The 12,417-nt window shown below is 43.9% G+C and overlaps 1 protein-coding gene across 9 annotated transcripts in view; it reads right to left on the bottom strand.

Moving 5' to 3' along the window:
- The window catches only part of SLC4A5 (solute carrier family 4 member 5), an 802,545-nt gene that overhangs the window by 363,694 nt on the left and 426,434 nt on the right, over positions 1-12,417 (bottom strand). For all 9 annotated transcript variants that reach the window (XM_069617635.1, XM_069617636.1, XM_069617640.1 and 6 more), the window contains one exon: positions 4,171-4,328. In XM_069617635.1, the coding sequence (XP_069473736.1) occupies positions 4,171-4,328 (158 nt within the window). The remainder of the gene's footprint in view (positions 1-4,170; positions 4,329-12,417) is intronic.

Here is a 12,417-nt window from a genome sequence, read left to right as displayed (position 1 = left end):
AATGCAAATACTATCCTTGTAATTAAAGTCACCTCGGGGTGTAGCAGAAATGTATTGAGCATATCCAATGAATATTCACCAGCTTTATTGATTCTGAAAAGCAATTTCAAAGTTAATTCGAATTGTTACAATCCTTTGCCCTTTTTAAAGAATGCTTATTTAAAACTGATGTTAAATAAATAAATAACTATTTATAACTGAAACCTCGAGTCTAAGTGTTACTTGGCTACTTGTATTTATGGATTTTATTTGTACAGCTCTACAGCTCACATTTACCCCTCTTGCTCAGACACACTACCAACTTGTGTAGTACAGACCTATACCAAAAGGTGGGTGACCGAATTCCAAGCAGATAAGTCTTGTGTAGTCTCTCACACTGTGACTGCACCAATTCCTACCTAACACTTGCTAATATGAAGTACCTTCAATCACTAACTTGGAGATATGTTTGAGACTTTTAAAGTAATCGCTAGGTATGTATGTCCCAAGTGTTTACTGCATTCATGCCTATTAATGTTTAATGAAATAAACAAACACAAACACCAAAACTATCGGCTTTACCAAAACTTTTTTCAATGCGAACCTACCTGATGGCCGAACTAAAAACATTGGCCCTCATTACAACCCAGGCGTTAAGGGGTTAACGGCGCCGTAAAAGGTGGCGGCGCCGTTAAACCCTTAACGCCTGATTACGAGGTCCCTTTGCGGGTTGGTTTTTTAATGCCTGCTTTAAGCAGGCATTAAAAAACCAACCCGCAAAGGGACCTTGGTGCTAAGTACGGTGCCGCAATTTGCGGCACCGTACTTAGCGCCTTCCCCATTCCCATTGAGCCCTATGGGGCAAAAATGGGAATGGGGAAGGGCCATGGCGGCATGGGGAATTACCGCCCAGCCAACCTCGGAATGGGGCGGTAATTCCCCACTCTGCCATGGCGGAGTCGGTAAGTTACCGGCATGGACCATGGTGCTATTAGCACCATGGTCCAACGACTGGGTCGTAATGAGGGCCATTGTGCAGTAAACTGTCATCTTGCAGTAAGTCCGTAACCAGACAGATATGATATCATTGGTTATTCACGGACCCGGGGATCAAACCTGTGTTGCTCCGTGTCATATTGCTACCAAGGTGAGCATGTTGCCCCTGAGCTATCCTCCCGAGACGAGAAACTAAACCGGCTCAAAAGGAGCAAACTAGGAAACAGTCCTTCTAGTGCTACGCTCTGGCTCTCTTGGAATCCATCCAATGGCAATGGCAATCCAGACTGCTCCAAATCTCTTTTAGTTTAGGAATGAGCTGACAACCTGGCTCTTTCAAAAATACCTTGGTGTGACCTCGATTGCAGCTTTCTTCCGCACTCCCCATACTTATATTTTACTGTAATAATTATTGCTAATGCTTACTTGATGACTTATTGTTATCAATGTTTTGCTCTATGACTTGTACAGTGCTCTGTTTACTCCCGACCTAGATTCGCAGTACACAAATATAATAATAATAACAATAATAATAATAATAATAATAATAATAATAATAATAATAATAATAATAATTGAAAGTTCATCAGAAAGTAGTTCTTTGTGTATACTTTGGGATTTGGGTTTCTTTGCCTATCAGTCATTGAATTGTAGGTTAGTTGAAGGTTGAGTTAAAGGATCAATTGAAGGTTTGATCTCGTTTTAAGGATTACATAAGGGGAGAAAATGCAAGTATTTATTAAGGACGATGCATTGGAACTCCCAGTGGAGTTGGGATAACAAAGGAATATTTTGGTGGGGTATTAGTTTTACTGTGCTCTGTGTCTATACAATGGTATTTCTGCAATGGTTCATTTTAATCCAAAAAAGCTGTAGTCATGAGTAAACATAAATGTTCTCATTATTTAATTTACATGTTTAATCCATCCATTTCATTTTTCACAAAAGCCCAACATGCTTAAGAAACATTTTTAATTTCTGAAATGCTGTAGGTTATACAAATATGAAAACACAATTGCTATATTTTTCAAAATAAAAGGTAATATCTTCATGTTCATATGTGCTAATAAAGTTCTTTATAAAGAGATACCAAAAAAATAAAAGGATTGAAAGCCAAGAACAAAATCAGTTCATACAATGCAGTTGGCTCGCCTCAACCTCCTAATTATTAGGAAAATCAGGCACCTCCTTCCTTTCAACACTGCCAAGCATCTCTTAACCACTCTTGTCTTCTCTAAACTGGACTACTGTGCCAGCATTCTCTTTCGTCTCCCCAACCATGCTTTCAGTCCTCTCAACAAGATCTTTAACTTCACTACCAGAACTCTCTTGGTACTCTCTCACTTCGCACCTACTTCTTTGTACCGTCACCAGGCTAGATAGCTGATGATGCAAAACCGGGCTAGATTTAAATGTCTTTTCCTGGTTCACAAATCTATCCACGATAAGGCACCACCGTATCTGTCCTCCTCTATCGAATTCTACAAGCCTTCTCATAATCTCTGCTCTGCTTCCTTGAATACCCTTGTGGCACCTTGCCCTCCCTGTGCTTCCTCTTCCTTCTGCTCTTTCTCTCTTCTTGCTCCACTTGCAAGGAATTTCTCTTCCCCTGGACATCCGAGAAACAGTTCACAACAATTTGATCAAAACCAAACTAAAAACCTAGTTCCTCACCTCTGAGTCACCCTCTTAACCTACCTCTCACCTGCCTTCTAGCTAACATTTTTCTCTTGTCCCTCACTTTCTCTACCTGCACCCTAACCCTTCATCCATCGTGGTCACATCCCTAACACAGCTGGCCGTACCTCCTACCTGCACTTAAAAATGTCTAATGTTGACTGTCCTTAATCTATGCAGAGCCACCCATGTATTGTCCCCAGTGACTGTTCCATTTACTTCCCTTCACAACTTGGTCGGAATGTCACTCAGACTCACCCCATTGTTAGAAGCTCACTGCTTCCCATCGAATCTGATTCCTTATCTATTGTATGTTCTTTTGTGATCAAAAGAGAATTTTTCTATATCAATAATAATAATACATAAATATCATCATTAATAACTCGTTCTCAATTTTATTTTTAGTATAGTCAGCACTTGCATTCTTTATTAATGTAGTACTATTTATTCATTTATTTTAAAACTTTATTAATTATCGGACTAAATTTAGTGTCTTGTAATTTCAATCAGTCTGATTTTATAGACAATAGTAATTGTAAGGAATGATCCATCTATCCTACATACACTTACACCCAAAAATAATTTTGAGACACCACACATGACAGAACAAAAAACGGTTGCCTACAAGGCTGCCTACCTTTGAAGGGGGCCTGCATAGAAGGGCCTCATCACATTTCTATTGCACTGTCCAAATGATTAGAGAGTGAGTTTGTACTGTTGTGCTTGTTTCGGTGACATCACAGAATGGCAGTGAAGCAAGCATGAAGCATCTCACTGCAGATGTGCATGAAGCATCTCACTGCAGATGTTGCACCTGCATTGGTGGCTGTGTGACATTATAAACAACCAGCATGTTTATAGTTCAGCAGAGAAGCCCCTGTGTATACCCTGAGGTTTCATCAGTTAATTTCAGCAACAGCTTTTTCCTGAAACCATTTCGTTCGAAACCAGGATCATTTAACTCCCCCGTAAGGAGATTCCAGCAGTATCACTGCAGGACTACCCGTATCTAACTAGATCTATATTTATTGGGCCCACAAGCATTAGAGACGGGGGATAATTTGGAAGATATTTGGTAGGCAGATATGTTGAGTTTTAATGTATTGTGAACTACTACAGTGATATACATGCAGATATAATTATTGAAATAGTTGTGTCCTGATAAAAATGAGGAAAGGGCTGCGTGTTTGTGTGTGACTTGTTTCACTCTCATTGAAATCTTTGTGAAACTCGTACCATATATTTGCAGATGTGAGGGGTTTTTCCGAAGAGACATTGAATGTACACAGTGGGATTGTTGAACCAAAGAATTGCTATGAGATTCAGATGTATTCAATTAAATACTTATTCTTTCTGCCTTGGAAACTTGCTATAAACACATTTTTTCACTGATAAATCAAAGTTCTTTCAACTAAAACAATCTGAATTGTACTGAGTGATTCTGTGTTCAGAAACATATTTCAAATGCAAGCAAATAATTGAATGGAGTTATCTGTAAAAGCCATGTTTTTGAATTACCTGGTTGGAACGGGCACCTCTGTCACGCCACCTAGCATGATGGACTGTGCCAGCCTGACGAACGCCACAAAGGGCTTATCCAGAAAATCCACTTCTCCCACCAGCACATTGGAGGCCTCTGCGTCCCGGGGGATCTTCTTGATGAATTTATTTTTCATCTAAAAAGAGAGATAGATTTTTATGTCGAAACCTCTTAGGCTGACTCCATCATGGAGTTGCTTCCGCTTGGAGGAGGCCATGGGGCTGCCATTACTTTCCATGCTGAAAAGGTTCTGCTAGTGGGATGCCTGAAGCGGATTACCCAGTGTTTGCATTAGTATTAAACTTTGAGATGCTTTTGCTAAAAAAAGATGACAAATTAAATTTCATACGATGGAAATTCTCAACACTTTCTATATCATTAACAAAAAAGTGTCAATACCATAACTTTGGTAATGACATAGACTAATCAATTTGGTAACAAACCATTTTCTGTTTGCATGAGGGTTTTTGATGCCAATTCGGCTGGCTTTAACTTCTATTTACAAACAATTAACTTCTAATTATTCAGAGCCAGAATTACAAGCAAAATTAGTTTGCATTTTTAGTATTTTGTAAGTGGATAAAAAGTTAAGGATGTGTCATTGCTTTTTTTTTTACAGGTCCCCATATGTACCCGACCTCTAAGATTGCTATGGAATCTCTCAATGTATACCTGGCTGATAACCACCCCATCTCCAGAGGTCATCACACCACAAAAAGCCTTACTATCACCAGGAAAACAAGCCTTACCATCACCAGGCAAAAAAGCCTTACCATCACCAGGCAAAAAGCCTTTCCATCACCAGGCAAAGAAGGTAAAGAGGTATGCAAATCCCTGATCCCATTTGGTGTTTTGGTAAATGAAGGTAGTTTCACATATGATTAACAAAAATGAATGCTTCATATTTACTGTCAATTCTGGCAGTTTGAGAAACCCCTGACATTTCATGATTGGTTTAGGCAGGTGTCACTGTTATGATGCTTGGCAGAGCTATGCCAGGGGTCAGAATGTCTGGTAAGATTTCATTTTGGACTCTGTTTTTTCAAAGGTCATTGGATAAATAAGGTTATAGGTTGATCTACAACCCCAGGGGAGTATATGATTAATTAGCACCCAGGGAATTGGCTCTAGCTTATAAAGAGGCAAAGAATGTGGGTATTCCTGCCTCCTGTGCCACTCCCTTGGGCCTTCATCTTTTTGGTATCCCCATGCCCGGTCCCATCCAGGTCACCGCCCCTTCCCAGCCCTGTTTCTTCAGCCATCCCATCACCAACACAGCCTCCCCCTGGCCACGCACCTGCACTCACCTACAACGACCTGGATTTACGCCTAGTGATAGCACAGGGGCAACGCGCTGGTCTTGGGAGCAAGACCACGCAGAGCAACAGAGGTTCAAATCCCGCCTCCACGCTTAGAAAGCAAACTAAGGTACGGTATTATGTGCGTTATAAAAAAACAATTACACAAACAAAACACCATGGTGTTAGAAGCCAAAAAGGGACTTGCGTCCTTTTCCTGTTTCTGACGCTGTTTTGCTTGGCGGTTTTTATTAATGGAAATTGGACATGTGATTTGTGCTGCTTGCCTTTCCTTAAAAAATATAAATAATAGCTCCTTGGCCAAAGACCCGTGGGCTAACAATGATAATTAACATGGGGTCGGCCGGCTGTAGCTTTGGCAACTGCCCGTTGCCATTTGGTAAAGCCCTCCCTTTCCGTGGGACATTACATAGGGTTGACGGGATGTTACCACACGGCACAGCCCTCGCGATGCGCCATTTCTATTTGGCTTTATACAGCACATACCTGGCTACGAAGCAATGGAGAGCTGTACAAGTAATGTGGGATTACCAGAGGTCACTGGCAGGGGAGGTTGCTAGTTATAGTAGCTTGAAGATTCCACCATGCTCCAGGAGTGGCATATGCATAGGAGTAGCAGACCCTAGGCGACCCCTACCTATTCTCTGTAGTACATGCATTTGGAACCAGTTCCCTGAATACTTTCAAAGTCTAAACACAACAAGGAAGGACCTGGTTTCCCTGTCAGCTTTCTGTGTTTGCCCAGAATCCAGTGAAGAAGGCCAGAACGAGGATCCCAAATGCCACCAGGTTGGACACACACACATGGCTCCTTCTCTCCTGCCCTTTTGGAAAGAAATGGAAATCCTGCTCTTCAAAGAACACCTTGTCAACTGCTTATTGGGCACACTAACTGGACCCCCTTCAGGCACCTGCCACTCCTCTCCCTGAGCCATTGGACCCCCTCTTTGCATAGACCATAATATTTTCCCAGCTAGGTTTGCACTATACAAAACACCCACACATACATACATATCTTACCATCTGTTAAACCCAATCTGAAAACCTAAGGTTACAATGAATACAAAATGCTGTCAAGAACATGTTTACCAAAGATGAAGGGATAGTATTGCAGTTCTTAGAACAGTTTAAAGGTTTTCTTTCACAAATACAGCTGCTGTAGAGAGTTTCTTTCGTGACATTGTGCAGCCTACACTCACACTATCCCGGCCCGATTGCACTCTAGTCATTACAGGGTAACAAATCAGCCAGTTCAAGTGATTCACCAATCCACCAATGGAAGAGACCAAAGACAGCAGAAACAGTTTTGGAAAGCTGTCAACCTGTCCAGCTGAAAGCAGTGACCAACACGTTGGAAAAGCCAATAGTTACGGCGTTTGCGGTGGTTTATTGCATATTATATCTATAGGTATTAATGCAGTAAGTATTTCGGCTCCACACACCGAATAATTACTGTAAAAGTTCAGAAATGTCTGCTAGGGTTTGCAGACACTTGACATTAGTAATGCGCATAGCTACTGCCCTATGTCTCACCATGACCAATAAAAGACTTGAGAGGGAGAATGTCACCCGCCCCCAAGGCACGTTGCGATGCTATGCTATGTTGTGTGTCTCGGGAGGATAGCTCAAGGGCAACGTGCTCGCCTTGCAAGCAAGCCGACACAGAACAACACTGGTTCGATCCCTGGCTCCACGTTTAGAAACCTCTGGGTATTGAGCGCGTTATAAATAACCTATCATATCATATCATATCATTCCTATTTGCTACCCATCCATAAGCCTTGCAGGGGTTTGACATGGGAAATAAAGCATTTTATGGATGTGTTGTTAACTTAGGGAAGGGTTTCAACAAAGAAACAACATAGAGCCATTGAACAATGTGCATTTGGATTATTATGAACCGCATTTGGATTATGCTTATTCGCCAAGGATCATACTTCTCATGCCACTCCATGTGTTGAGGACATTTTGTGATTTGGGCCCTCATTCCGAGTATGGTGGTAGTCATGGCGCTATTTGCGCCATGACTGACTCCCATACCGGTACCGAATCCGGTTTGGTTCAATGGGGACTTACCGGTCCATTCCGACCTTGGAGGGCCGGTAAGTCCCCATTTACCAAACCATTCCCCATTCCCATTTGAGCCCCAATAGGGCTCAATGGGAATGGGGAGGGCGCAAATAACGGGCCGGCGTATGCCAAGCCCGTTATTTGCGCCAAGGTCCCTTAACGGTCCCGTCCTTAACACCTGGTCAGACCAGGTGTTAAGGAAGCTACCCACTGGTCTCCTTACCGGTGCCTGGTATCCCTTACCGCCCTACTCGGAATGAGGGCCTTGGTCTCAGCTCCACACTCCCATCAAGCCCAATGCCTTTCAGAGGAATCACCCTCCAAGCAAACCTTAACCTCCAAATAAATGTCCATCTCCTTTGCCTACAAGAGATGACTTCACAGCACACGAAGGTTTATGAATGAAGCACCTTCTCTTACTCTGCATACCATGACAGCTGTAATACAATAGCTACGGCATTTTGGGTTTTTGTCTTCCGTAGCGCCAGCACCTCAACTGTCCTTACCAGTGATCAAACATTTACCGGAAAAATCTCTTGCAGGATGCAGAATGGATGTGCACCTTAGGAGCGAGAGTGCTTCCAATGCAACCGAGGGTCTTCCTGTGGTGACTAAAAGAACCTGGACATGAGGCTCCTGGGTGCCGAGGATGGTCAATGAACTGTGCAGGGAAAGTGGCCATTGTGTCTCCTAAGGAACACTGTGCGTCAGTTTCCCAAATATTGCAGAGAAGGGGAATAGGGAGCTGGCTACACAGATCACACTGCAGGCTGGACCAGAGTGATGCCGGCTTCTGATCTCCTTTCTATCATCAAGGCAGAATGGGGCAACTCAGGACTGCTACGCCCGTCACTGTTCCCTCCCCCCTTCCCCCGCAGCACCCTGAAGGATCACTGCCAGTGAGCCTCGTGACATATGGCTGTAATATGTATAGTACACCCCAGCAAATCCCTTATCCCCTCGAGCCCGGCCTACCCGGCATGAGTGCTGGACTTGCTGGCCCACTGCAACTCCCCCGTGCCACCTCTGCTCTTCTCCCACATCACCACACTCATGAGTACCCGGCCTGGGCACACCAGTAACTCTGAAAGCTCCTTGCACCCCCCTGCCCTGGTTGCCGGCTGTAGCAGCCCATGTCCCTGGCGCCCATCCCATAGACCAAAGGAATACAACTACAGTTGCATGAATACCCATTGAGAAGCCATTATAACGGAGGATGACAGCTAACGTTTCAACATATGTACACAGTTTTCTAGGTGCGATGGCCCACTTTCTATTAAGGCATTTGGCCAGCTTCATCCAGAATCAGTAATGACTTAAAAATCTGGTAGCCACTGGGCCAGCAGTCAAAGAAGAGCATATTTTGTTTCCTCCTGGCATGATATGATAGGTTATTTATAACGTGCTTAATACCCAGAGGTTTCTAAGCGCAGAATTGGGGATCGAACCTGCGTTGCTCTGTGTCGTTTTGCTTCCATGGCGAGCACGTTGCTCCTGAGCTATCCTCCCAAGATCATTTGGGAAGAGTTTGAGTGACATGTGGATAGCAATATCATTTTGATTTCTAATGCACTTTCACTGTTTATGGATGCTTAGGCTTCTATTCGTTTGTCCAGAAAGTGATCGTTCACAATTGTGAACATACTACACTGCACTTTCCTCGAAAACAAAAAACCATTGAAAAAAGACAAACAGAAACAGTTCTTTCTAAAGTGAGTGGCAACAAATGTTAAGAAAGAACAGACATTGCCCCTCTTCTCCTGCGGGCCTTTCACACATAGATGTGTTGTAGCTCACCTTTTCCCTGTCTACACTGCTCACTACGTGTGTGAGGTCACGAGTGCCCGGAAGTGGAATGCTGCATGAATGTTCTGCGCTGGGTGTGCTGTGAATGACAGCCGGTGAGAGGCGGGCTTAGAGAGAGGGTGCCCGCTGGATACTGCCCGGTGTAACCTGGTCCTGGTCTTATCTGCCCTGTAACTGTAGTAAAGACGTTTCCATTTGAGGCTCAGAGTGAGAGTGATCTGTGGTCAATGGCACTTTTCAGCAGGACGTACAATGCTTTTGGTTTTCACTTCCTTAAAGAGGGCGAGACAAACAGAAACTCAGATCTGGAGACTTGTGTGTCTTGTATCAGTTTCTTTCAGCGTGCCATTGGGCACTTTTATGTCTGCCATGCGCATGCTCTCAGTTTTTCCCACACATGCCCGCTAAACGAGCAGAATAAAGGTCATCTCCACTCTCACCTATGGACTGCAGGGTTAGATTCAAATGTCCATCTGCACGTGGGGGCTGTGGGGGGCGGGAGCGGGTGAAGGAATCCAGGATGTTTGACTTCTAATGGAAGAAGGTGCACCCGAGTCTTGCAGGGAGAGTATTGCCTCACAGCTCCTTGCCATTTTTCCAGCAAGGCAATAATAAGAGTTCTTGAAGATGGAATGTGTGCCACTGGTACAACGTTTTGTACAGATGTTGTAAAACGTAAAACAATACATTTATTCATATATTTATTTTTAGGTAAAATTCATTCAAGCTCAAAAATTGCAAAATAAAAATAAAAAAAACAGCAAAGTGTCGTTTTTGCTCTGTAATTGCCAACTGCCTCCCTTTTCCCTTCTTGCAGAATATTTCAAATTCACCATTAACACTTCTTTACCAATTTAGGAGTTCATCCCCATGGCTATGAATGTCTGTTCCCCCACCCCATATAATGTGCCATGTTTCACGTCGAGCAATGAACCGCGTGACACGTAGAGGAGGTCTTATCAAACGTTACTTAATTTATAAACCAGTGGGGAGGACGGTTAAATAATACCTAGCCGTCACTGGGGTAAACTACAATTCAATTTGATAATTGAAGTGCTCGGGTTAGGATAACGAAACGTGGTATTTATTCAAAGAGAAATCCGGTCCCCTACTCTGGTTTCATGTTCCCCATTCGTATGATGTCCTTCTGTCCCCTTGGGGCCTCCCTAATCTAGACAACACAAGAAATCCCAAACTGTGGTCAACACCAAGTCTATAAACCTATTCTTAAGAAATTCGTCAGTCTTAGAGTTAACTAAGCCTACATTCAAAACCTACGCGTTATGAGTCTGTCCCTAATCTGAACAATGTTAGATTATTGATTCAGTATTCAATCTAACCCGAGTCTGGGGCCCCTCGTTCTCTCTCTGGTTCCGCCAGATGCTCCTCGACAGGTGCTCTCTCTCTCTCTCTCTCTCTCTCTCTCTCGGCTCTGTATCAACATGTGGGATGAGCTTCTCTGGCCCTTTGGTGTCTTGAGCTTTACTCAGTGGGGTTTCACTTGCCAGGGTCTTTACTCGCCCCATTGTTCACATATATCTGCTTTCCTGCTTCTTGAAAGATGTGGTCTCTCCTATATAGGACGTTTTGTAGTACTTCCGTAAGGTTCCTCTTGGACCATAGGTCTCTCAGGATCAGGTCCCACCTGAACCTTGGCTTTATGAGGGATCACAATAGGTCCCTCCTAGATATTGGCTTCCAAAGGATTCACAGTTAGCCCTCCCTGGACCCTGGCCTCTTCAGGATTCACAATAGGTCTTTCCTAGACAACAAGTCCACATTGGACCTTGGCATTCTCAGGGATCACAACAGGTCTTTGCAGAGACCTCAGTTCCTTGTTTCGCTTCCGAGCAGGCCTCTTTTAGAATGTACGGCAGACCTTTCCAGAGGTCGTGGTTTCAGTGTTCTCTCTCGTAGACCTTGATTGGAAAGTTTACCAGAGTTCTTTCTCCCACACCTTGGTTGTAGAAAGTCGGACAAGCTCTTCTCCAGATCTTGGTTTCACAGTTCACACAGGCCTCTCTCATAGGCCTAGGTTCCATGTTTACCATAGGCCTCTCTCCCAGGTTTTGGGTGTAGAATTTCCAGGAGGCTTTTTTCCTAGACCTTGTTATCAACCTTTGGGTTGCTGGTCGAAGTCCTAGGCCCTGGATCTCAAATTTCCACGCAGTGAAAGTGAAACACCATCTACTGTCTAGGCAGTTTGTTAGAGCCAGACTCTCTTCCCAGCAAGTGCCTCTTGCTGGGATTCAGCAGCCTGTCGCACAGCCTGGTCAGACCCCACCAATGAGCCCTGTAGGATCAACTATCTCCTACTGACTCTCCCCTGGGTGCAAGGGAGTAGGGAAAGACACGTCCATGTCTCTCAGGACATGGACTGTCTCTGGGCTTTCTTGGCCCTTTCCTTATACCACTCCCCCTTGGCTTAAGTCTCTCACCATAGGTAATTGCCGACTTGCAGCAATACTCAAAGGCAAGTTGCCTTTCAGTATGCAAGGCTTTTGGTCATTCACCTCATAATTGTAACGTCTCCCTTTTGCCTGATCCTAGCCTGGGGTTTGCATTGGTCAGTAATATGAGGGTCTTGACTTGTTTTAATGAATCCCTCTAGTTGTTAAAGTGTGGCGCAGTAGCCAGCGCCATCTTGGATTTCACTATGTAGTGGGATGCACTGCTGTAAATCTATGTGTCTCTCTGGGCTACTTGGCCCCAGTGTTCATTCAGCTTTGAGGATGCTTTCTGCGGGTAAGTCTTGGTTTCTTCCTTCCTCGCCTGGTATTTTTCCTCTGGGATTTAACGGTTATCTGTAAGTGCTCTTAAGATGCCCGCCATCGGCTTTAATCCAATCTGCTTGCTGGAGTCTGTGAGGAATGTTTTTGCTTTCATCCGTTCCACAGAAAATTGTTCCCCATTTCCGGAAAAGTTCCTGAGTGACTCAAACTTCACCCTTCGGCACAAACTTCTCAGTGGTACCAACAGTCTCTGTTCCCATTTGGAATCAAAGGTAACTGGGATGTTCTGGGACTTGAA

This window comes from Ambystoma mexicanum, chromosome 10 (assembly GCF_040938575.1).
Source record: "Ambystoma mexicanum isolate Mex_15411 chromosome 10, UKY_AmexF1_1, whole genome shotgun sequence".
In the NCBI taxonomy this organism is placed as follows: domain Eukaryota; kingdom Metazoa; phylum Chordata; class Amphibia; order Caudata; family Ambystomatidae; genus Ambystoma; species Ambystoma mexicanum.
This window is presented reverse-complemented; position numbering and strand designations above follow the sequence as displayed.